Source organism: Dermacentor silvarum, chromosome 1, assembly GCF_013339745.2.
Source record: "Dermacentor silvarum isolate Dsil-2018 chromosome 1, BIME_Dsil_1.4, whole genome shotgun sequence".
NCBI lineage: Eukaryota > Metazoa > Arthropoda > Arachnida > Ixodida > Ixodidae > Dermacentor > Dermacentor silvarum.
In genome coordinates, this window is record NC_051154.1 from 63,775,182 (window position 1) to 63,800,950 (window position 25,769).

General features: G+C 44.1%; 1 protein-coding gene across 1 annotated transcript in view; it reads left to right on the forward strand.

Annotated features, from left to right (window-relative positions):
• LOC119443058 (follicle-stimulating hormone receptor-like) overlaps positions 1 to 25,769 on the forward strand; it is a 275,428-nt gene that overhangs the window by 223,159 nt on the left and 26,500 nt on the right. The window contains 4 exon segments of the mRNA XM_049662908.1: positions 7,622 to 7,646; positions 7,648 to 7,826; positions 13,277 to 13,473; positions 21,999 to 22,111. Of these exon segments, the coding sequence (XP_049518865.1) occupies positions 7,622 to 7,646; positions 7,648 to 7,826; positions 13,277 to 13,473; positions 21,999 to 22,111 (514 nt within the window).

Consider the following 25,769-nt stretch of genomic DNA (forward strand, 5'->3'; position numbering starts at 1 on the left):
CCGATCCCTAGGCATTATCATAAACAGGCACCCCTCGTAGAGCCTCCACATCTTGAAGAATGAGCTCTTTTGTCTCCCTTATACTAAGGTTTCTCGCCGATAAAACGTGGGGCACATCCGTGGCATCTATGCTTAAACTAGACAGGACTCAGCTTCATAGGATACTTGCAACTATACCACACCAGTGCTGCCCAACGCTGGTAAAGCTAACATCCTCTGTCCTACAGAGTCTTCAAGGCTAAGCCCTTCGAACAAGACGGGGGCGACCTCGGTATTCTTCCGCAGCAACGATTGCCCCATCGCCAGAAATCACCCACTAACGACATATACGGGGTGTCCCAACTATCATGCACCAAGGTTCAAAAATATACAAATGCCACGTAGCTGGACAGAACAAAGATAATGTTTGCCGTAGCTTGGAGATACTCAGATTGTTTTTTTTTGTTTTTTTTTTTGCATTCCGCTACATAATTTGTCTTAAATATTAATCAACTTTGCAATTATTCTAATAAGATGAAAAGTGTCAATGAGAAAATTGTAAAGCAACATGAACCATTCCAGATAGAGCTTTCTGTTGCTCAGTACGTGCTACATAAAAGTGTTTTCCGGAGCCTGAAAGAAGCCAGCGAATACACGCAAAATTGCCGCGCGACTGGCCGCTCAAGGCACCAGTTACTTTTGTCCAATGCATGAAACGACGCTTTGTTGAGAAAGTAAGTAGAAAGACAGTGCATTTCTCCGCCATGTTCAGGAATTATTGTCTCGAAACTTGTGTTATCCTGAGAATACATTCCAAGTGGATCCGCCTTGTGAACTCCATGGCTAGAATTTGTAAATTGCAATATGGCCCATAAGGTAATTAGTTAAAAACCTAATTAGTGAAGTTTTGTTAATTAGTCGATTATGCATTTGAATTTTTGTGCAAGTAATGTCCGCCTCTTCGAGTAGACCAGTTCATGGACTAGAATTGTGCTATCTACAACAGGCAACCTTTAAACATTTTTGAAGATATTAGCTGAAACGCCCTGTATTATAAGTCATATCATAAGAAGCCAACAAACAATGACACCAAGGAGAGCATAGGGAAAATTATTCGCAGTTCTTAATTGAATTGAAGTAATGATAAATAAATTAAAATGGATGAAGAAACAACTGGCCGCAGGTGGGATACGGAACCAGGTCTTTGCATTACGCGTGCGATGCTCTTACCAGTTGAGCTATCGTGGCGCCGTTTTCCCATCCACTTTCTGGAGTATTTATGTTTATCTACTAGAACTAACCCTGGAAGTGTTAGCCAGCGCCACCACTCACAGCTTTGAAGTGTGGATCTAGAACAACCGGTCTGCCGCAGGCGTCACGTCCTACGTGAACTTTGTTTCGGTGAAGGCAACTGGTCAATAAACTCATGCATGCTACCTGAAGACATCAAAGCTGCCGGATTCGAGACCCTCGCTATGTAATGAGCGCAAAGAAAAGAAGCCCATTGGTTCTAGTAGATAAACATAAATACCCCCAGAAAGTGGCTAGGAAAACGGTGCCGTGATAACTCAATTGGTAAGAGCATCGCACGCGTAATGCAAAGGCGTGGGTTCGTATCCCACCTGCGGCCAGTTGTTTTTTCATCGATATTCATTTTGCATGTATTTTTCGTTTCTTTATTCAATTAAGAACTGCAGATAATTTGCCCTATGCTGGTGTCATTGTTTCTTGGCTTCTTATTCCAATGAGGAACGAGTAGGCCTTTGTAAATGCCACCTTGAGTCAGAGGCGGCACAATACTGTGGCCTCAGAGCGGAAAACGTTTGATGGCACTTGTAACTTTAAGGATGGGTCAGTTTTGTGAAGATGACACTTCTGGAGGTTGAGAGAAGACAAATATTTGTATGTCATAGCTTTAGCCACGATATGAAGCTTTCTTGCAGCGTCAGTCCTGGATACGCCCATGTGCGACTCTTGTGGAGTCAGAGAAACGATTGAACACGTCTTATGTCTCTGTCCCCAGTACGACGTCGAGCGTGAAGCTCTCCTGACAGCATTGAAACGGCTCGACTCTAGACCATTTTCGGAAATGAAGATCCTTGGACCATGGCCGTATGCGTCGATGGCATAGAAAGCCACGAAAGCGTTGTTACAATACCTCAAGTCGACAGGTCTTGGCGACCATGTGTAGACTCGGTTCGAAGCTTCAAATGTGTGCGAAACTGTGCTCTCTCTATCTCATTTGTCTCTGTTTGTTTTCATCCCTATACCCCCTTTCTTGAGTGCAGGGTAGCAAACCGGACGTGCTTCTGGTGAAACTCCCATGCCTTTCCTCTCTTCTATTTCTCTCTCTCTCTCTCTCTCTTGGCTTTTTATGATATGACTTATAAAAATCGGGCCCCTCTCTTCCCGTTCATATATATATATATATATATATATATATATATATATACTCACAGCGCCTGTGGCACATAGCACAATTCCAACCCTTGAACGGAATTACTCGATGAGGTGGCACTACTTTCACGCGCAATCAAATGCGTAATTGGAAAATTAACCAAATCTCAATAATTAAGTTTGTGCTAATAAATTCACCACACATATTGCAATTTACGAATTATAGCTAGTGAGTTTGCAAGGCTTAGAACGAATTCTGTAAATTGTGCCGGTTTTGAGATATGCGCCGTCAAACTTGCGGCAAAAATGCACTAATGTTCCACTTTTTTTAGGAAAAAGCTGTTTTATGAACTGAAGCACAAAATTATTTGGAATGCCAATGTATTTCGGCGCACACTTTGAAAATTAATATTCCGAAACTGCGGTCGTCCTGAGAATTCCCCTTAAGTGGATACGCCTTGCGAACTCGCCGGCTACAATTAGTAAATTGTAATATGTGCCGCACTATAATAAATTAGCAAGTTATTAGCATAAGTATGTTAATTATTCAATTAAGCATCTAGATTTTTCGTAGAAGTGACGCCCACCTCAACAATTAATTTAGTTCAAGTGTTAGAATTGTTCTATCTGCCACAGGTGATTTTTATAAATTCGGTGCACATGGTGTACATGCTCTTTAGGTGTGGGACAAGTCGCAACAAATGCCGCGGTGACCGCGTCCAGATGATTTCTCTTCACACTTCCCTTAAATAGACCGATGATCACAGCGTCATCCAGTGAAAAAATCGGCGCAACATACCACCGAAAAGTACAACGAAAGGAAAAGGTCTCGTCGCCATGGCAACTGACGGGCGTAGCAATGTCCGCTCGCTTATCACGCACAGGACCGGCGCGACTCTTTCTGCCTTTTCAGTGGCAGGGTGTTAATGGTTACTCGCGCGATGTGTTTGAATAGCGCCCCAAAAGTATGTCTTTTTAGTAGCTCCTAAAAAAGGGGAGTCCTTTCAGTGATTTCGCACGAAACCGTGCGCAAGCGACGAGGCTTTATTGACACAGAACACAGTCATGTCATTTTATTCGTTGCAGAAAACAAGAGCGTGCAGCAAACGATGTCAAAACAGCGGTTATTACCATAGAAAAGCATTGCCGCCTCTCACGTGACAGACCTATTCTGGGAGAGTCATCTCATCGCGCTGTGTCGTAATAGGGGGCATTATCAGCCCTTCCTGCAAGGCGCGCTGTCCATACCTAAAGAGTATATATTACCGCGCGCATGAAGGCGTTAAGTGCTCGGTTGTAGATATGCTGCACCTTGAGTAGTGCGTGTGAATAATCTGGACTCGGTGTCTTCTATCTCTCTATCTCTATTTGACTCCCCTTCCCCTCCCATTATGAAGAGTAACAAACTGGACTAAGTCTAGTTAACATTCCTGCCTTTCCTTCTCTCTCGCTCTCTTTTATACCTAAATGACATAAATACACAAAAAATAATGCTCATTAAGCCTTGGCATCCGTGTTACGAAGGAAAGCAGCGAAGTAATGTTGTGTCACGTCCTGCGGAGACACGTCACAAATAAGTCTTATTTCCCTTCTGCTAACATAACACTCAAAGACAAATGCACGGGTAATGTGCTCCTTCGTCGAGTCGTATATAAAACCTTGGAAACGATACGCCAGTGCGCGTTGAAATTTAGTCAATTTAATTATAGTTTTCCATATTGATATCTTGAAGCAGGTGTCTGTTATACGAGAGCTTTGCAAACAGTAGTAGTCTTGTAAGTACTCTTCTATTTCCTCTAACGAAATTATGAAACATGAAATAATTACCATACAAAATTAAATTATTATGTTGTATAATTTCATACTTTATACTGCGGTGGGTGTAAACATATATCTAAATGCCATGGCTTTAGATATATGTTTACACCCGCCAGTGATAGCCCAGAGGCTATCGTGTTGCGCTGCTAAGCTCGAGGTCACGGGTTCAATCCCGACAAACAGGTGGCCTCATTTCGATGGGGGCACAATGCAAAAACGATCGTGTACTTAGATTTAGGTGCACGTTAAAGAACCCCAGGTGGTCAAGATTAATCCGGACTCCACCACCATCGCGTGCCTCACAATCATAGTATGGCTCTGGCACCTTTAATGTATTTTTTATTTGTTTTGTTGCATTTTTTTCTCATTATTATAAATTTACACCTTAAGGTGACGGAGATTGTATAGTCTACTCTGCTTTGCGAAATACTAATCAGTATTGTTTTCCTGAAACGTTAATTTTTCAAGAGACATGCCCCGCTGTCGGAAGTGTTTCTTTTTTTTTCCCCCTAATGAAAGACCTTTAACAACGTTTTGTTGTGTACCCTACAAACTACTATAGTAAACGCCGACGGCTCCCGTATTCATAGAAGATATTCGTCGGTGTTCCTGAACCCAGGGATAAGGAAAGTGCTCATATATAGGCTACCGCATCCATCGTCTTCGGCGACATCTAAGTTGCAAGCTATATGTTTGAAGCAGTGTGCTTCGTAAGCACATGAATACCGACATGAAAGTGGGTCAGCCTTAGAACGACCGAATACGCCTTTTGAGTGATCAGGAGCAGACAGGCCAAATGCAAAAGATGACGAACAAGCACGTGGCATATCGGGAAGCTTTTCAAGAGTCATCAGCGCGAGGCGGTAGTGTATAGTGTGTGAGTGAGCGCCAAGTCATCTCACACATAGCATTAAAGCTTGTATACCTATCTCTCTCTCTCTCTCTCTCTGAGCACCAAGTCACGTCCGACTAAGTCACGACGAGGGGACGCGCTGTCTAGCCAGGAAGACCTTCAACGAGGTTGATCCAACATGGAATTCCAAACTCTGGCATGAATATCGGTCATTTACTGAGACAAACATGCCCCTACCGCTAAGTTCCGCCATGGATCGATCGTGGCGCAGCCACAGCAATCATAACGCAATCACTAGTTCCGCCACACTGCCATTGATGAGTTGCGATAATTTTCAATCACTTTCGTCTGGAAGTGGCACTTAAAATAATTTGTGTTTTGTGCGCTAAGTATTTGACGCTGTCGACAAGGGGTCTTCGGATAAAACACTACTGAACGCAAACCAATTAACCTTCATTTTTCCTGGGACAGAGTACGTCTAAGCGTTGAGCACATAAAAATATTTTGTATTAAGGATCATATTAAGAAATAAACGAATAGCGTCAACGAGACACCAAAAACGGCATGGAGGTAAGTCATATCTAACGCATTTTGCTAGTACTACGTCGGACGCACCCAGCAAGATAGAAAAAGCAATGACGCAATTACTTTGTCTGCCTGGTTGCTTGAAGCCTCCCTAATATCCTTCATATTTACTATGGCACTGCTTTTATTAATTTGGCATTGCGTTGGAGTTTAGTTTTACAAACAATTCTAGCGCAAATTATTGCTATGATAACGGGCCCAGGACAGTGTTTACAAAAGAGTTCTTATGGTGGTATAGCAGGCAAAGAATTAGCGGACTCGCTCGCAAAACCGGTCCATAAAGATGCTGAAATTCACCTCATACTGTTATCACTGATACATACGTGATGTATATTAAGAGTAGTAAATAACAAATTGTTTATGTCCGACTATTTTACGGAAATTACTAAGGAATCGATCCTTTACGAAGGGGAGCCTTATCTGAACAACAGTTAGATTTAGGCTTTTCAAGAAGTACCAAGACACTAATTCATCGAGCATGGTACGACTTGAAGCAGCCTAGACAAAACATTTTCTATACCGCATAAAACAGACGGCATCTCCAACTTGCTCCTGTGGCAAGGACAATGAGTACGTTCTTCATCTAACCCATGAATGCGCAAGACACGCTACCTGCCCCCCCCCCCCCCTCCCCTCATAGGCGACAACTACAAATCAAAATACACACAACTGATCCCCACCGACATTTCACGCTCATAAAATTGCTCTGCCGTTGGCCATCGAAAAGTACACAGCAAAATACTACGCTGAACGCACTTGAACATTTATTTGAAGAAACGGGAATAGTAAACGTATACTACGGATTGCCGCATTCGGAACAGTTATGTAAACGCAACCGACTTCCATCTTTTATATTAATATGTGTTTGTAGCAGGTTCCCCCGACAGTTGTTACTTCGGGACCTCCGAATGTGAACGTATATCCATGTTGTACTTGATTTCGTCGTCAAATAAATATTGATTGATTGATTGTCTAAGTAAATCATACTCATCTTTGTGCGCCTTGTGTGATGAAACCCGCTTTTCGCATGTTGCGTCTTTGCGTACGTATTATGTCATCTGTATATTTTCTCATTTGCATGACTGTTCATCTTGGACCACATCGCGGCCTCGTATATAGATATACGTGTTCGGAACTCATTATGCGCGTATGCGTCGTGATTCAGTATAGTATGCACTTGCGTCCATCAACCCTGTCCTCGTCGTTAGCTTTTGTATATTTCAGTGCGTCTATGACTAATATGGTGGCTAGGAATATTATCGCTGCCACATCGTCTGAGTGTCCGGGGTCGTTAGCCATAAAAAAGTCCTTACGCCAAAAGTTTCTGTAACAGCATGTGCCAGTCAGTCGTGGTGACATATTATTAGCGTAGGGGGCCGACCAATGGTAAACAGCTTTGTGGATTAGGTACAAGAAGTTTCTTTCAACGGTCTGAAACTTGGGAGGTAGGCTAGAAGAATTACGCATTTACACATGCCTCCTTCTTGTATTTTAGTGTTATATAATGCAGCCAACGAAAGTTAGATTTTGTTTTACTTTTGGAATATTAATTACAACCGCAGTATTAGCTTATAGGATGCACTTGACTGTGTGTGGGAGCTGTGTTTGCTAAACTCAGTCAAACTGAGTTCTCACGCGTTAAATTTAATTCCACAGTAGCCATCCCAATACGTAATCCCTCTTCTTGCCATTTTGTTTTTCCGATCTAAGATATCGAGTGCCGTGGTGGCAAAGATACCTTTGAATTTTTTTAACGCCACTGCCCTACTCGATCAGCGTTAAGAAAAGCAGAATCAAAGTACGAACCTTGTGAGTTGAAAATGCCGGCGAAACGTTTGAAGGAGCGGAACCCCGCAACAAAACGACAAGCATAACGACGATGAAAATATGTTTTTTTATAGAAATGTGTGACCGGAGTCGTGTGGGACTTGAACGTCTTCGCAGCAACGCACTCATTGTCTCTGTTGTCGCCCGCTTTCTTTTTCGCAGAGACCTTTCCGAGACGAGCCTTACGAAAACTACCCACCCGTGGACTGGAGTCCCTAGAAGTGCTCGAGCTCCGCGACGCGCCAGCGCTGCGCGAGTTCCCTTCTGTCTACCACTTCCGGTTCATAAGGGTGGCTCACCTCACTTACCCTTACCACTGCTGTGCCTTCCAGTTCCCGGAAACTCACGACCCGGAGGAGCATAGCAGGCGGGTACTATCCTCGTCTAAGAAAGACCGCTTCCGGTCGTTTGGCTGAGCTAGCCGAGTGGAAGAAATCTTGCCAATTTTCTCTTTCGCTACAGCAAGAAACGTTTGCTGCCGCTATTAGTGCAATGATGCCGTTGGTTACACGTACTCGTGTTCCTCCTTTCACACAAGACCCCTTGCTCTCTTTGTGTCGCTAAACTTTGTTCTGCTTTTTTTTTCTATTTAGCTACTTAACTACTGCAAGAACCAATGCATTCTTCATTACCAGTTCTTACTTTTATCTTTTATTTATGTAACCAAGTGAAAACGAATAGCCGCCGCTAGTATATGGTGACGATGACTCCTCCAATTATTCCCATCTCAATAAAAAGAAAAAAAGACTGCATTTGTATAAAAATGCGGAGGCCACTTGATCTGCGTGTGCTCGACTGCAGGCTAGGTACTTAGATGGAAAATTTAGTGAGACGTTCCAATATTCAAAAGCTGCTTTGTTGTCGTTCCTACTTTGACGGGGATTCCGATAGCGGCAACAGCGCTACAACACACAGCCTAGCGAGTGGAGGGATCAAAATGAGACGGGCGTGCTGGGCATGAACTTTTCAGTCGCACGACACGGGAGTCCGAGTTCTGCAAAAAAAAAAAGGAGATGAAGAGAAACCAAGGGATCCAGTTTTTGTTGGTCACAATTACATGAAGCCAACAGACAATGAAACGAAGGAAAGCGTAGGGTAAATTGCTTGTTTTAATTGAAATGTAGAAATTGTGATGTAAAACGAAATGAAAGTGGGCAAAAGAACAACTTGCTTCAAGTGGGAAAACTTGCCACCTGCAGCAGGTTGTTTTTTCGTCCACTTTCATTTCCCTTTACTTTATCATTTCTACATTTCAATCAAAACAAGTCATTTACCCTGCGCCTTTCTTGGTTTCATTGTCTGTTGGCTTCATCTGATCGAGTTCGGCAAATGTGCGCAATATGCGTGCATTTGCCGTCTGCGTAAATATGCGCCCTGCGTAACCAGGCTGTTTCATCGAGAGAAAGCCTCGCAACTGCGTCGGGTTGGGACGTGGTCTGCCTATAAGCCAGCATGGTTATTCAAGACAGGGCATACCAATTTTCCGCTCTGTACTTGATGCAACGAGAGAGGAGACATTGAACACGTTCTGTAGTTGTGCCAAAGTTACTGCGATGAAAGCAACGCTTTTATTATTTTTTTAGAATTTGGAGTAGAAATGTCTTTTACGTGCGTGCCTGCACGTGAGCCTCTGTGTTTCCAGAAGGGTCCCTCATACCCCACAATGCTGCTTCACGCCTTCTCACATTTCTGAGAGTCACTTATCTGCTGGACACGTGTAATAAATACCCTAATGAGTCATGACATTGCAAGCCAAGCTCAGGTGGCGCATTTGTCGGCCTCGGTTGGCAGGCCAAACGCCATCTGCTGCAATCCACTACCCCCACGCTGTCTGTTCAGTGCAAAGTGGCAAAGTGCCCAAGAGGCGTCCGAACAACTCTCCAGCGCCCGACCGGCGCGATAGTGCTGCTGCGCCACCTTCTGATAACGACAAGCGTTATCAGAGATATATGCGCCACCAGATCCGTGCGCCGGATTTGACGGCGAATGCCGTCCGACACTCGGAGCAGTGGTGCTCTTCGGTTATACCAATGAACGGGCATGAAGCCGGACGCGAAGCACGGCTAGCGCACGCGGAGGCTCCATCGAAACGGAGCCGTGGTGGCACGTGAGAAAAATGAGACCTGTCACATCGGTTTCTCGTACCGCAGCGCGTACCACACTTTGCATAGGACCTCGATTCTACTTCAGAGAGATCAAAATATGCCGTTTGTTATGCGGGTGATGTTGGGCCGATGTGTTGAAACGACAATATATAGATGCCGTCCCGTGACTCCAAGCACAATGCACGCTTTCTGCTCAGAAGTGGAGGGCTCGGTAGCATACCAGAAAGGCGATCGCCTGCTGTTTCACTGTATAGTTATCATGCTATAGACACAACAAAAGGCAAATGGCAAACTACTGCCGTTGCGCGAGGCTACTGTCCCTGGGAGAAAAAAGAGGAACGTTTTGGTTTTCTTTTAGATCGCAATGACTGAGGTCTGCAACTTCGAAGAGCCGCCTTTGCCGGCTGATCTCTGTTGATTTATGTTTGAACGATTCTCCGCATTCTATTCATCTGGCCACCTGACCGACAGCCGCTTCCTTTTCACCCATATTCAGCCTACGCTGACGTTTCTGCTCTGCCCGCTTGCTCTCTTGCACCACAACTTATTTCACCGTCATCTGCACCAATAAATAACAATAAAGAATTCTGGAACCTGTAGAATAAAATAATACTAGGCATTGACTTTGCGATACTCTGTAGTAAACCCATAAGAGATAAAGCTGCCATATATTTGTATCACTTTGCCAGGAAAAAGAAAATTGCAATAATATCTGTACCGAAGTTAATCTGGGTTTATCCCCCAAGAGAGAATAACACCGACGTTTTCTCAGAAAACTGGGAAGGAGACTAGTGGAGAAGAAAAATTAACTCTGGTACAGGAATCGAAGTCGGGAGCATTGTATTAACGGGGAGATCACTATATCAACTCGGTTTAACAGGAACCTAGCAGCGGCGGGCAGCACAAGTAGGATTATAGGAAGGTGAGACAAAGCCCAACGTAAAATTTGCGAATAAGCGCCTTTTCTAATGGTGACCTAACTACAAGAGAAAATTAAATGGGATGGTTATTTCCCCACCGTGACAGTCAGCACAGAAAGTACACAAAGCCAATGTAAAGTAGAACAAACAGAAATACGCCAAAATGAAAATGTCATAAATGTCCCGTATTGCCCTATCCCAGCAATAAAATGCGGCGTTCTTGTGCAGAATAAAGTGTGGCATTCGCATTCCGTTTTCAGTCTGTGTGTCCAGACTATAAGTAACCATAAGAAAATAGCTCACACAAAACAGTCCCAATCCTTCTCGATGTCTTTTGTTGTTGTTGTTTTTTTCGGCAAGATGGCTCTAGCAATCGTCACTATTTCCAGTTGACTAAAATCAGGCATATGATGGCACATCTTGGTTAAATGTGCAATCGAACACTTTACTCCTGACGGAAATAGGTGCGGCTAACAGCAGAGGCGTCGCGTTCTGCCCCGCAGTCAACCGAGAAAATTGTTTTCCTTACTTAAACAAAGAAAAAAGGTAGCCGCCAGAAATCATTCACATTTCTAGGCAAGTAGTCAGTGACGACAAATAAAGGCATGTTTTGACTGACGGTGTTATTGCTGCAACGTTTCATACTAAATCGCGCGCGCATTTTCGCGCCTTTCCGGTTGTCTTCAACTTCACCCACAGGAGATGTTTCTTTCTCCGGAAAAATTTCCCCAATCTTAATTATCTTTAATTCATTACGTGCAGACGTCAACGAAATTTGGTGACTAATTGTGGAAATAATTGCTTGAATTCTTGGGGGACAGCTGGCACCGATAACAGAAGCGTCGCGCTTTGCACCCACCTTATACGTGTATAGCTGTATCTTGATCTCAAAGCACTTGAAGCCGGAAAATTGAGTTGTAAAATGAATTTTGTGGAAATCCGCAATGTAGAAGTATACATTAATGAAAGGGCAAGTTGGCATCCACCAGATTGTCGCATAAGGCTACTTTATCGACTTCTTGCAATATTCGTTGAATATTATTCTATGTTTGCCAGTCACATATATACACCGAACTAGTCTCACCTCCTCGTTAGACCAGTTATCGTAAATCAATACTAATATTGATTGAGGTCATGTTCTGAAATAGAGAAGTGGTGAACAAAAAAGAAGTCAAATGTAATCCAGCGTGGGTTATTTTCGTATAGTCATAGTCACTCGACATTCCAATCAGTATTGGGTCTATCTACCATTAAGTACTTACATTAAACAAATCTCCACGTACAAAGTGAGCCAGCATTTAACGAGCTCTTACGGTATTCATGGGTTCTTGAGCTAGGCCATCTTTTCTCAGCGCCAAGCTTTCCACAAGGTCGCGCATTTAAAGCATTCTTCGTCTTCCAATGTCGTGGCTAATTTTTGTTCATTTGTGCTGTTTTCTTTCATGCGTACGGCGCCTTTTAACAATAACAGACAGGATATGCTCATAAAATTATAGCAGCTTTCTTATAGAGACAACGTCAAAGCGAACTTTTAGAGTTAATTTCCCGCCCGCGGGTTCTCACCCAGCATGCACGACCGACATAGCTCGGCCCGACGCTGGTAAGGGAACAGAGTTAGATGGGAGGGGGGGGGGGGGGGGGGAGGAAAAAAAAGACCATTGGGAACGCCGGGCCGCTATATTTAGACATGAATTAATCGAGATGCTTGTACTCTCCATTTGTGCAGGTTTTTCTTAACGGAATGCGTTTCTCGCCCTCCCTACGCCACGGGGCATGTCAGAAGTCTCGCTTATTACCCCCCCCCCCTCCCGGAACACTTAATTACTAATTGATGCGCTAGTCTTTCTTTTTTCCTCTACTAAGCCTACAATGACTGGCGTCGTTATCAAATAAACGGCCTATCGATCATATTGGATCATATTGGCACTTCGCGAACCGGCGGGACTGCATAAAGACTGAGTGAAAAACAGCGTCTTCACCTGCCTCCCCTATTTAGAGGAGACTGTACAAACAGCGTATAGTCGTCGCGTCGTCCTATCTCCTCTAACAAGTCAAGGAGGGGGGGGGGGGGGGGGGGGGGGGAGGGGGCTTCACATTGGTTGCCAGGCCGCAATGTGGTGTTGGGTTCCTGCCGGCTATCCTTCCTCCCGCACAGGTCATCTCTTCCTCCGGAAAACGCAGACTACGCCAGAGCTCTGGGCATACACAGCGGAACACAGGAAGCCGTCTTGTAGCATAATTGCGCTTGATAAGGTGCTATGCAGCGGAAATAGACGCAAATAAGCAGCTATAGCCGGAAATCGTTCGTAGGAACAGACATCAAGACGTGCTGTTGGGCGAGTTAGTGCTTGCTACACGACATATACCGAAAGGCGCAGAAGACAGCAGAACGAGGCGCCTTCTCTGTCTTTCAATATGTCGCGTAGCGAGAGGCAGCAGCGGATATAGATACTTCCCTGTCTTAAAAATTCAGGCAGAACTTATTTACGATTACTTTCCAACTTATCCGAAGTGCGTCATGTATGAGGTGTATACTGCAGTCGGGCTTCTCTCTCGCGCTTCCTTTGGACACACGGCGCCATCTAGCGGCATGCCCGCGAAGTCCAGGCATGACCTCCGAGATGCGTGGCGTGCCAGTGTGTGCGAACTCTGAAAATGAATATCGCCCAGTGTGGACCTGAAAGGTCGCTGGTTCACTGTCGTTTGTTGCTCCTGCTCCTTATACTTCGGGAACTGTGTCGTGGGCTTTAAAACTGAGCGGCGGATGAGTCTCTCGTGTTTTCTGCGTTCAGGTTCCAGAAGCACTGCAACTCGGACGAGGAAGCGTCGATGAGCCGGCGCCAGAACCGACCACCTGTGGTCGGCGAGGAGCACGACTTCCAGCTACTTGAGCGCTTCTTTGTGGTCCAGCTGAACACCAAACAGACCACGACGCCGCCAACCAGGAGGTTCGTTCGCCATGTGTTCAGCGAATTCGGCACCATACATGGTAAGCACAGCATGGCCTTAAGGGCTACTTGAGAACGGAGAACAGGGCTAAGAATGGGGTGAAAATTATCTTGTTTCAATTGTACACCTTCAGTGAGAAAAAAATGATTACAAGGAATTGATACTTATCAATTTAGCAAGGACGCGGCAGTAAAATAAAATCAAGAAAAATTGAGTATGTGTGCTTGCATCGCATGGCACACACGGCGCCGACCTTCAGAGTTACTTTGTGCTTTTATACTATCTTGGTTCCCTACCGTTTTGTTTGTGACAAATTGGTTACAGACTAAAATATGTGCTGTTTTGTTTATTGCGTGATTATGTTCGCTATTAGATTCGTAGGTATCTCATAAGTACGGGCACCAAATGTCAGTCTACGAGCCATCTTTTGTCTTCTACCGTGAACAGCGAGCGTTGAGCATGCGTGTTTAATGAGACGTTTCCTTTTTTACCTAAGCAAAACGCAGCTACGGTGATGGCAGATAGATATGTAAGCCGCATACAAAGAAAATAAAAATTAAATTCTGGGGTTTTTAGGCGCCAAAACCACGATCTGATTATGCGGCACGCAGAAGTGTGGAGCCTTCGGATTAATTTTGACCACATAGGCCGCGATTTTGTAGCGATGCCTTTAATGTCATAATGCCTTTTCGCGCTTATCGCGCTTTGTCAGTGGTCAGAGCGACGGTCCGCTCGCGTTATCAACGTTGATATCGGGAGCGGACCGTCGCTCTGACCACTGACAGAGCGCGATAAGCGCGAAAAGTCATCATTACTTTAAAGGCATCGCTACAAAATAGCGGTCCTGGGGTTCTTTAACGTGCACACAATACATGGTACACGGCCGCTATTGCATTTTGCCCCCATTGGACTGCGGCCACCGCGGCCGGGATTTGATCCCGCGACCTCGGGCTTAGCAGCACAACGCCAAAGCCACTGAGCTTCCGGGCGGGTCGTAAGCGTCGTAAACGCTATCTCTAAAGTGGTCTCGAAATAGCGGCAAGGGGAAAGGAAGTGTACTGTCCTTGCTGCGTCGAAACAGTGGGAAGCCAAAAAGCGACTCCTTTCAGTGCATGGAAAACAGCTTGAGAGGCAGAGATACTTAAACTAGAGGAAATACTGTCAACAGGCTACTGTATACACTAAGAAGAAAGTAAATCGGACACACGAATCAATAGCGCGGCGTCGGCCGCTCTCACCTTCTTGCGCCGTGAGCGAAATCGCCTCCCGACCAGTCTGAGACACACTTCACTCTGATTAAAATCCGCTGCGGCTGCTTTACGTAATCATCCCTCAAAAAGTTTTAATTACGTCGCTCTTGTGCCTCTAAGCAGCTCCTCGGTGTTGTGCACCACTCAATTCTTTTGGGAAGTGTTTTTTGGTGTAACGTTGTCCTCACACCTAGCATGTTTTCTATTTTTCGTGAAATAGATCTTGCGGCTTGCTCTTCAGCACAACTAAAGAATTACTTTGGTTTAACGACAAAGTTGATCTTAGTGAGCTACCACCACTTTTCCGTACCGGGTATGTTTCTGTCTTTCGCGGGCCGATCACGGAAATAGTGCAACCTAAAAACGTGGGTCCATATTTGCTATTGGATATGTACCCTCGGAACCACTGGTCGACGCGTGATATACCAGATATGTATGTATACAGGGTGTCTAACTATCATGCACCAATATTTAAAAATATGCAAATGGGACATAGTTGGACAGAACCAAGGCAATGTTGTTTCCCGTCGCTTGGAGATACTCAGATTACTTTTACAGCGAAGCTGTATGTGGCTAGCCGATTCGTCTGTCTGTCGCCTGTACGCCGAGAACTATGATCATCAGCAACCGTTCGAGCGTCGTCGTTGTCGTCGTCTTCCACAGCTGGCTCGTTGGCGCCCCTGCGTAATCACGCGAACGTGCTCGTGCCATTGCTTCCGCGTTCGTCATCGTCTTCTTCCGCAGCTGGCTCCATTGCCGCTCATCATTCCACTTCTCTTCTGTCGTCGTAAGCTATTGCTTAAGGGGGTATGAGCCATTCATTGTCTTACGTCACGGACCGATTTAATTTTGAAGCAATTTAATTTTGAAGAATTGCAAGTGGCAATGGCGACAACGGCGGACTGCAGACATACCACCAGTGATGCTTTCTCCGTTGCAGCCGAATATGTGTAACCTCATTAAGAAACACAAAGACATAACCAATAATTGAGAAAGAGTTTATAGTACCATCGGGATGAACCCAGTGATAAACACCGGAGCCGGACGTTTCAGCTTCGCTGGTTAACCATCTCCGCGGAATGCTTGGGCAGTGATTTTTTTCATTCCGCGTATTTACATAATTAGTCTTAATTAACTGATGAACTTCTCAAATAATTTCATTAGAAAAAAAAGTGTCAATGAGAAAATTGCAGAGCAACATGAAAAACTCCCGATACAGCTTTCTGTTGCTCAATACGTGCTACATAAAATTGTTTTTCCGAGCATGAAGAAGCCCGCGAATACACGCAAAATTTTCCCTGTAAGTGCTGCTCCGTGTATGCCTCCGTGTAAGTGCTGTTTTCGAACGTTTACCGGACAACTGACACCACGTCAGCTCGCGCAGATTCCTAGCAGGAGAAATAAGTCACTCGGAAGGACTAATTGAGTGGCAGGGCGAAGGAAGCTGGATTTATTCGTTTTTCTGCTCGCCTCCTGAAGCGCACGCGGAAGAAGCAGCAAGCAGAGACCTGCAGCGTCTCAATTATCGAGTAGAGAGCATGTATCCGCACTCCCCTTTCTCAATGCATATTCCGGAGGCACGTCAGCCGCCCCGGACATTCATTAATTCCATTAGCGCGCGTTCCAAATTTATGGATGAAAAGAGATTCTCTCTGCTCGTGTGCACGGGTGTGTTAGAACGAGATTGCAAGAAGACGATGTTCACGTGTTCAAAGGAGTCACCAGGCAGTCGAACGTGCCTGAAGAAGGCCAAATTCGGGAGACTTTTCACATGCGCGCGGGGTTTTGTTGAACCGCTGGCGAAAAGGTGTCTCTGTTTGTCCGGTATATTCCTGCTCACACACCTGACATAGATTTTTCCACGCGACGTTACTGGAATCGCAATCAATATTTTCGTTAGTTTTATATACAGAGACCAAATTCGATGCTTCGGATGTGTCTGCTGTTATGGGATGACAAATCTTGCAGCGAGGTTTTCCACACGGTTGACAACCCTTGAGCACGTTGGGCTTCAGTGTCCTCGCCCTGACCAACAAATCTCCCAAAGTTTTGCTTCTCCTATATTCTACATGAGGCGGCCGCTGGAAGATAGTAACGAGTCGGCTGCACTGTTTGACGATGTTAAAATGGCGGTCGAGAATGTCATTGACCCGTGAAGCACCGGTAGTGTATGTGAGGACCAAGTTCGGATCAGATTGGGTATTTATTTTGTTAACCATTTCTTCCAATGTATTTATTTATTTATTTATTTATTTATTTATTTATTTATTTATTTATTTATTTATTTATTTATTTATTTATTTTATATACCCTCAGGGCCAAATCATTACAGAGGGGAGTAGGAAACAAGAAATACAAAGAGAAAATAGATAAAGAAAAGGAGCATGTGAAGCATAACAAATCAAGCATAATTAACATAATTATTATAAAAGTAGCAGGTACAAAAAGGGCTCTGTTTATAGAATATTAGCTATGACGTTTTTAAAGAGTTCATGATTTAGAATTGTAGCAACATTTTCGGGAATGTGATTCCACTCGTCAGATGTGCGTGGGAGAAATGAAAGTGAAAGAGAAATTAGTTCTGAAAGAAGGTATGCCGACCTTGTCAATATGATCTAATCTTCGGGATATGTATCGTGGTGACTGAAGCAGTTCTTTGTGTAATTCGGGGTGATGAAAGATTCAAACTTGATTTCACGGTGGTTATGCTTGCAGTTCTGTTATAATTAGACAGGATAAAACAGACTGCGTTTTTCTGGGCCATTTTAAGGGAATGTATCATGTTTTTATGGCCTAGATCCCAAATAGTCGCGCCGTATTCCAATTTTGGACGTATTAGTGTTTTATAGAGCATCAGTTTCAAGGCAGATGGGAAGAGCGAAAGGTTACGATGAAGAAAGGCCAAAGGTATGTTAGCGTTATGACGTAAGCGCAGTGAGTAGTCGAGGCAATGTTGCTGCTAATATGTACACCAAGGTATTTGTCGCTAGACACGGGGTCTAGGGGAACGTTGTTAAGAAAGCAAGTGTGTGGGGCTTGATTGTTTCGTGATACACGCATGAAATTACACTTTTGACGTTTAGTTTCATACACCATGTCTTGCACCAAATTGAAACAGCGTTAAGATCAGTCTGTAGAATGATTATATCGCTCGCTGTTGTTATTTCCCGAACGATTACACAGTCGTGAGCAAACAAATGAATTTGAGAGGAAACGCAGGATGACAAATCATTAATGTAAATAAGAAAGAAAAGAGGGCCAAGTACCAAGCCTTGTGGTACACCAGAGTGAATGCCGCTAAGCTCTGAGTCAGTGTTGTTGATCGAAACGTACTGGGAGCGGTTAGTTAAAAAACACTCAATCCACATAAGTAACTTGCTATCTATGTTTAGAAGACGAAGCTTATGTAGTAGAAGCTTATGGCATACCTTGTCAAATGATTTTGGAAATTCTAGAAATATGTTAGTTGCGAAGGAGGATCGACCAAAAATGATACTCAGTTTATGCGTGAATAACACTTGTTGTGTTTCACAAGAGTATGTCTTTCTGAAGCCGTGTTGCACGCGAGGAAAAAAAAGAGTTCGATGCAAGGAAGTTAGCGAGACCAGAAAACAAGATGTGTTCTAAAATTTTACAGGGAATACTATAGTAAGTGAAACTGGACGGCATTTAAGTGGGGAATGCTTATTACCTGATTTGTGTAGTGGAATCACCTTGCCAGCTTTCCACTCAGCCGGTAGAGAACCTGTGTCAAGCGACTGTTCAAAATTATTTGTTAGTATTATTGAGGAGTAGGCAGCAGTGCTTTTCAAGAACTTTGGGCTTATGAAATCGCAGCCCGGGGATGACGAAAGTTTAATTCGGTTAATTATGCTCTCTACACCAGCTGTGTCAATTATTATCCGAAACATTACGGGATGGTTGTAAAATTTCGCGGCAAGTAGAGGAACATTAGAAGTGCCAGAAAAAATTTTAAATAAAAGGCATCGTTCAGGACAGATGCGCATTTGCTTGATGGAACGGCGTGCCCTGCGTAATCCATTAAGCTTACGTCACCCTTGTCGCTGGGGTTTATATTGCGCCAGATTTTCTTAGTATCTGTTTTTCGCATTGATCGCAGAGTATTAGAATGAAAGTTGTCCTTGGCGTTTTTAAACGCGCTTGTGTATTGCTCTGAAGCAACTTCATAAGCTCTACACCGAGTGACATTCGAACTTGTTTTGGCTGATCTATACAGACGTTTGTTTGAGAGGCGTTTAATATGGGTGTTGTACCATGACTCGTAGCGATTAGAGGTGACTGTGCGTAAGGAAATGTATGTGTTTGTAAGTTCATTAACCTTAGAAAGGAACATGTTCCAATTCGTTTGAGCATCTCACTTGAGAAAATCTTTCAAAATTGTGTCAAGAAATATGCACAGGTCACCGTTTATAGCATTAAAGTTAGCTTTCTTGAAGTTGCGAAAGGTTTTAGATTTCTTTTCAGCTTTTGAAAACCGGAGAATAATCTTAAACGATAGTAAGCTGTGATCGCTGAAAGCAGGCATGTGGGTGATATCTGATATACGAGGTTAGGACGAGACGGTCCGCAACAGGTCGAGCATGTTAGCGCTAGATGAAGATGTCCTTGTAGGCTCTGTTATTATCTGCGTAAGGGAAAATACTGAGCAGAAATCAAGGAATTCTTTGGCTAAGGTTGAAAATGGCTGTTAGAAATCGGGGATCAAATTTCCAGCCAATTTTTGGAACATTAAAATCACCTAGCAAAAACAAAGGCAAGGCTGGGTGGCGTAACGAAACAAAGTTACATCGCGAAGATCATCAATAAACCTGCATGAGCAATCAGGTGCGCGATAGCAGACACCGACTATCAATTTTTTATTCGTTAACAGAAGAATTATCCAAAGTATGTCTAAGCTAGTGTATATTTGAATAAATTGTGACGGGATATTCTTACGTACAGAGACCAATACACCACCACCATTCCTTGCGGTCCGATCACAGTGGTAAAAAGAAAAATTTTGGGAGGTTAAAAGTAATTCATGATCGGAAATGTCAGGATGCAGCCAGATTTCGGTTAACACAATTAGGTCAGCATTACACGTATCAATTGCATTTGCAAGAGAGTTCCGTTTATTAAAAATGCTGCGCATATTAGTAAAAAGAACTGAAATTCCTTATCGCATACTCCTACTGCCCCTCGCACATTCATATGACGTGGTGCCCCAGTGTGAAGCTAATTACGGCTGTCAGTTCCATACCTTGGGGTGCATTCTTTTACGTAACCGCTTTTAGGTTTCTACTCGTAGTGCTTTTTGGTGAAGAACACTTTTTTTTTTTTGTATCTGAGTTGATATGGCGGCGCGCCTGGTTGGTTTTTAGCAAATTCTACAAGTTTCTTCCGGGCTTGGCGTGTGGCAAATGAAAAATCTGCAGTAACGGAAACATTTATTATTTTCAGTTTACTTCGTGCACTAAGTATCTTATCGTTTGTCTTATACGAGGAAAATTTAACAATTATGGGCCTGTGTTTGTTGGCCTTGAAGGTTACAAGGCGATGAGCGCGCTCAATTGAGTTATCATGGAATACATAAATAATCCCAGCTAATACCGTTCTTATACTGGCATCAGATTGCTCCCAGGTCTCTTTGGAATCAGCAATGCAATGAAAAAGCTGGTTATCGCGCCGTGAGTGATCATCCACTTCGTCAAGACGTAAATGCAAGTGATCGTGCCGGACCATACCACAGCCACGTCTTAGTCGATGCGGTCAAGCCTACTTGTTTCCCTTTCGAGCTCGTTTACCCTTATCTGAATTCCTTCAATTTTATTTTCCATGCTCTTTTGACTGGCCTTGATCGCGGTTATATCAGCGACCAGCTCATCTTGACCCTTTGCGGGTTGAACCGAGAGCGCGTGTACATCTTTGAGCAAATGAAAAAGCACATTCATCTTTTCAGATGGGTCCTCAGGTAAAGATTCGGCATCTAGCAAAGCTCTGAGACGTGTATCAGGCCCAGATTCATTTCCCCGTCACTACAACGTAATAGCAAAAGGATCACACAAAGACATAGGTGCTCGGTCTAAGCTGCGAGTGCACTTAATCACATTGCCTACTACTTGCGGAGGATATTTTTACGTACAAAAGCGGACTGCAGGTCTCCCGCGTGCTCTCAAAATTAGGCACATTCGGAACAGATTCTTCTGTATCTGAGAGCTTGGAAGTAAATGATGCTTGCTTTGCAGTGGTGGGGTGGACTAGTATCTAAGTGCAGGTATTGCTGACGATCTGTCGGCTTTTTGTACAGGGACGTGGAAATGCGAACTCCACTCTGACAAAGTGAGGCGGGTGCAATTATTTGAAATTGAAAATTAAGTGCAAGATATTTTTTTCACTGCCAGCCCACACAAGGAACATATCCAGGATTCCCTTGTAGAATATTGGTTTTATGGCCGAATTTCTGAGGAAGTAAATTTCTAACGACGTCAGGAAGATATTAGCATAGTTTGGCGCCATCTTCGTTCCAATGGCGGTCCCGTTGATTTTCAGATAATGCTTGTTGTCGAACTCGAAGTGATTATATTTAAGTACTAAATTTAGAAGAGTCTCAATTGTATCTTTCTCTAAATGACTAGGATGGCTGCAGTCAGCGTAGACTCAACCTGTGAAAGCTAGACCCTCGGTTTGGGGTATGTTTGTGTACAAAGATGCGACATCCATAGTGACCAAGTAACTCCTCGCTGCTACCGTCAAGTTTCGTACTTCCCGAAGGAAGTGATTTGTGTCTTTAATGTATGAGGGAATTGAACATGGCATGTTCTCAATGAGAATGTCAATAAAGCTGGATATTTTCTTAGTCACTGTTCAATTGCTGGAAACGACAGGCCGGCCGGGATTGTTTATATTGTGAATTTTTGGTAGCACGTAGAAATGTGCGGGACTTGAGTTTCTCGGCATCAAGGCTGTGATTGTCGCATCGGTTATCTTCCCAGCCTTGAGCCGGATGGCGAGAGCGTCCTTTATCTCCCTTTCAAATTTCTCTGTAGGATTGCTTGGGAGCTCTGTATGAAAATTATAGTTGCACAATTGAGAGAACCCTTCTGCTAACAGTTCTTAGTGACTTACCTTTATATTCTCAGTGCCCAAACAGGTGAATTAAACGCGGTCGATAGAAGCCTGATAACTGAGTAGATAATTTCTTTTGCACATGTTATTTCATTTCCTAACTTGTTTGCTGCTTTTTATGGTGCTGTATATCTGTGTCCACACTGTAGTCATGGTATTCGCGTCATCTTTAAGGTTCTGTTTTTTCCAGAGGCTCCGAAACCTCGAGTGCAGAACACCTCTTCCAGCCCATGGAACATCTTCCACTCTCGAGGAATGGAGGGAACCTTCCACCCTGAAGTGCGGCTGCAAGAAGAGCAATGGGTATTGTTTCCGAACTCCATCTTGCACGCACGACATGCATTTTTTTTTTCGAATGGGCACAATAAATCGCCATTTAAAAAAAAGAAGAAGAAATAACTCGCAGAGAAAAAGAATGGAAACCGATTTGGGTGCCTATTCAATTAAACGGACAACTAATTGAAAAGTTATTTCAGCTTTATTAGTAAAGCATCCGTCTACCATACCAAAATGTCACTCCTACCGTGAGAAGACACTTAATAAGCCAGAACATGCTCAAAATTGAAACACAGGTGGAGCCGCCGCACTGAAGTTCCCGCACGAGCTCGCAGTCACGTCATAGATTTTGCCGCCGTCTTGAATTTGTATCGGTAAATATAGACTACGTACGTTTGGTTCTAAAAGCGCCAAAGGACGAACTCCACCAAGTTTTGAGAAATTTCCTAAGCCACAATGCCCCTAACACAAGCAAATACTTTGACATCCGTGACGTTAGAGTGACGCTCCGGCGCTGGGGTTCCTGCGCGACATTAAAAAAATGCTTAATTTTTCTGTTGTAGTAATTACACTTTTACCGCAAAATTAACGAAAATAGAATTTTGATAGAATACGTTATCAGTCTAAACTAATTTAGTGTTCTTTTTCTTTTGTGTCCCTTTTAACGTTATAATGCAGCGGAGTGTTTAAATAGCGAAAATATTACATGTTATTAAAGCATGTACAGCCATATAAATTTCTAGTGAGACGCACTACCATTTTTGATGTTTTCAAGGTTGTTTTAATTGGCTTGTAAAAAACGGAAGGTATATTTAATTTCAAGATGATGGCCTCTTGGTCTAGAGGAACAGGGGCAAAATGGAGCATCATAATAATCTTTACAGTAACTCCCACAAGGACAGCAACGCCCACCACGGGTCGGCTGTTGTATACACTTAGTTATTCGGCACATTTATTTATTTATTTATTTATTTATTTATTTATTTATTATTTATTTATTATTTATTTATTATTTATTTATTTATTTATTTATTTATTTATTTGATGGATAACATAAGCCGTGTTTTCTTTGTTTTGATTATCCGAAGTCTGTTAGAAAAGTATCCGACCTTTGGCCGAAGAAAAAAAACTGGCATAACTGGAGCGTTGCAAACCTAATCACCCTCAAAGTAGTCTCCTTGGGATTCCAAACACTTCTCCCAGCGGTGCTGCCATTGTTGGAAGCATTTCGAGAAGGCCTCTTTTGGAATGGAGTTTAGCTCAGCTGTTATTGCAGCCATAATGTCCTCTCTTGTCTGAAATCGCGCTCCTTTCAATGGCCTCTTGATTTTGGGAAACAGCCAGAAGTCGCAGGGGGCCATATCAGGAGAGTAAGGAGACTGTTGAACTACAGGAGTCTGGTTTTTCGCCAAAAAAAGTCTGAATCAAGTGCGAGGAATGTGCAGTACATTGTCGTGATTGATGCGCCAATTTCCTCTTGACCACAACTCCGGTCCCTTGCGCCGCACAGCATCACGTAGACGACGGAGGACATCCCTCTAGTACTCTTTAGTGGTTTTCACCCTGTGGTGCGTACTTGTGGTGTACCACACCGCGGGAGTCAAAGCAGTCAGCATCACTTTGGCGTTGCTGCGCACTTGGCGGGCTTTCCTTGGTCTTGGTGACGTGGAATGCTTCCGCTGTGACGACTGGGATTTGGTTTCCGGGTCGTACCCGTACACCCAAGACTCGTCACCCGTGATTATGGTGTTCATGTAGTCGGGGTCACTGTTTGGGGAATCCAGCATGTCCTGTGAGACTTCAACACGAAGTTGCTTTTGCTCCACCGTGAGCAGCTTCGGCACGAATTTCACCGCAACTCTCTTCATGGCCAAATCTTCGGTCATAATGGAATGTGCAGAAAAAGGGCTGATGCCCACCTCTTCTGCAATTTCTCGGATAGTCACACTCACACGACGGTCCCGCATCACCACAGCGTTCACTTCACCAATGACCTGCTCATTTCGGCATGTTGATGGCCGACCGGAGCGTGGCTCGCTCTCCACCGATGTGCAGCCGTCTTTAAACCGGTTGTACCACTCCTTAATTTGTGTACTGCTCGTAGCATCGTCACCGAAAGCCGTCTGAATCTTCCGAATGGTTTCCACTTGGCTGTCGCCCAGTTTCTGGCAAAATTTGATGTAGTAGTACTGCTCCAGTCGCTCCGTCATTTTCCTTGCAATAAAAAAACCGACTAGCACACTGCGCACTACCTCACTCGAACGATGCGTCCCAGCGACTGATGCTATCGGTAGGCGGGAAATAATTCGCGCATGCGCAGGAAGGTTCAAGGTCGGCTGATGCAAACGCGTTTGTTTCATATCCATGAGGTGTTCGCAAAAAATAAGGTCAGATACTTTTCTAACAGACCTCGTATATTATCACAGTCTATAGAAACGACTCAGCCTCACGACGCACGCTTTGCGACGACAAAGCCGGTCCATCCAACTGGTCCGTCTCTTGGAAACCGGCGTCATCATTTCGTTTACTATGTAGCACACAGATGCCTGTGAAAGGCAATACGCAACCGTGCCACATAGTTTGGTGATTTCAAGAGCGCTGAACGGTCGACCAAGCTCAGCTTTCCTGGCCGGGTAAAATGAGACGGAAATGTGCACATTTACGTTAATTTTTGTTTTAAGGATAACTGTGAGAAAATGCAATGACAACCTTCCTTGGGTAATTGTCGTCCTGGGCTGAGAAAATAATGGCACTGCAATTAATCGAAGTATTAAATAAATATGTTTTACAGAGTAACAGAGCAAGGAGAGGAAACGCATGCAGGGAGGTCAACCAGACGAGCGATCGGTTTGCTACCCTACACTGGGGGTAAGGGAAAGAGGTATAGAAAGAGGAAAAGAGGGTGAGAGTGAGCACTGAGTGCTTGTGGGGGGAAGCAAACGTGTCATTTTGACCGGGGGGTCGGGGGAAATGAGACAGGTCGAAAGAGCAAGATGAGACAATCCCAAAAATTAACGTCATTTATTACATACAAACGAGGCACTTGTAGGTGGTCACGCGAACCACCGAGCTGGCTTCGTGATCTCACTCGCAGCGACTTTTGCACAGAATGCTCACAGAGCCTGGTGCTTTCTTGCTAGACAATTTCTCGCAAACCAAACTCTGCCAGTTCCCTTTGGTTCGAGTCGCGTCGCTGGCATAACACTTTTTCTTGGCCTGCTTGCATGCTGAGTGGATACTTTTGCCCTTCGCTTCCTTCAACCTTCCTCTACGATTTCTACATTTTGGGGAAGACTGCGCGCATTCTAGCAGCATTTGCAAACAACCTGGCTTTGCGGGTACATGAGGTGAGAATTTGGCTCAACTCTGCATTCTCTCCTTCAGCTTTCATTGTCCTTGGCAGCTTTTCTGCCGAGGCTACAGTTGCTCATTGCATGTAATTTCTAGCCAATGCAGCAGTGGCTTTCGTTCTCTTGTGCGTCTGGACTGTCCTAGACAACAGTACGGAACTTGTATACAGCGGTAACAAACAATGTGTTCCATAAAAATTATTGTAAGGCTGCTTCGCGAGTTCTTTTGTGTGTGTGTGTGTGTGTGTGTGTGTGTGTGTGTGTGTGTGTGTGTGCGTGCGTGCGTGCGTGCGTGCGTGCGTGCGTGCGTGCGTGCGTGCGTGCGTGCGTGCGTG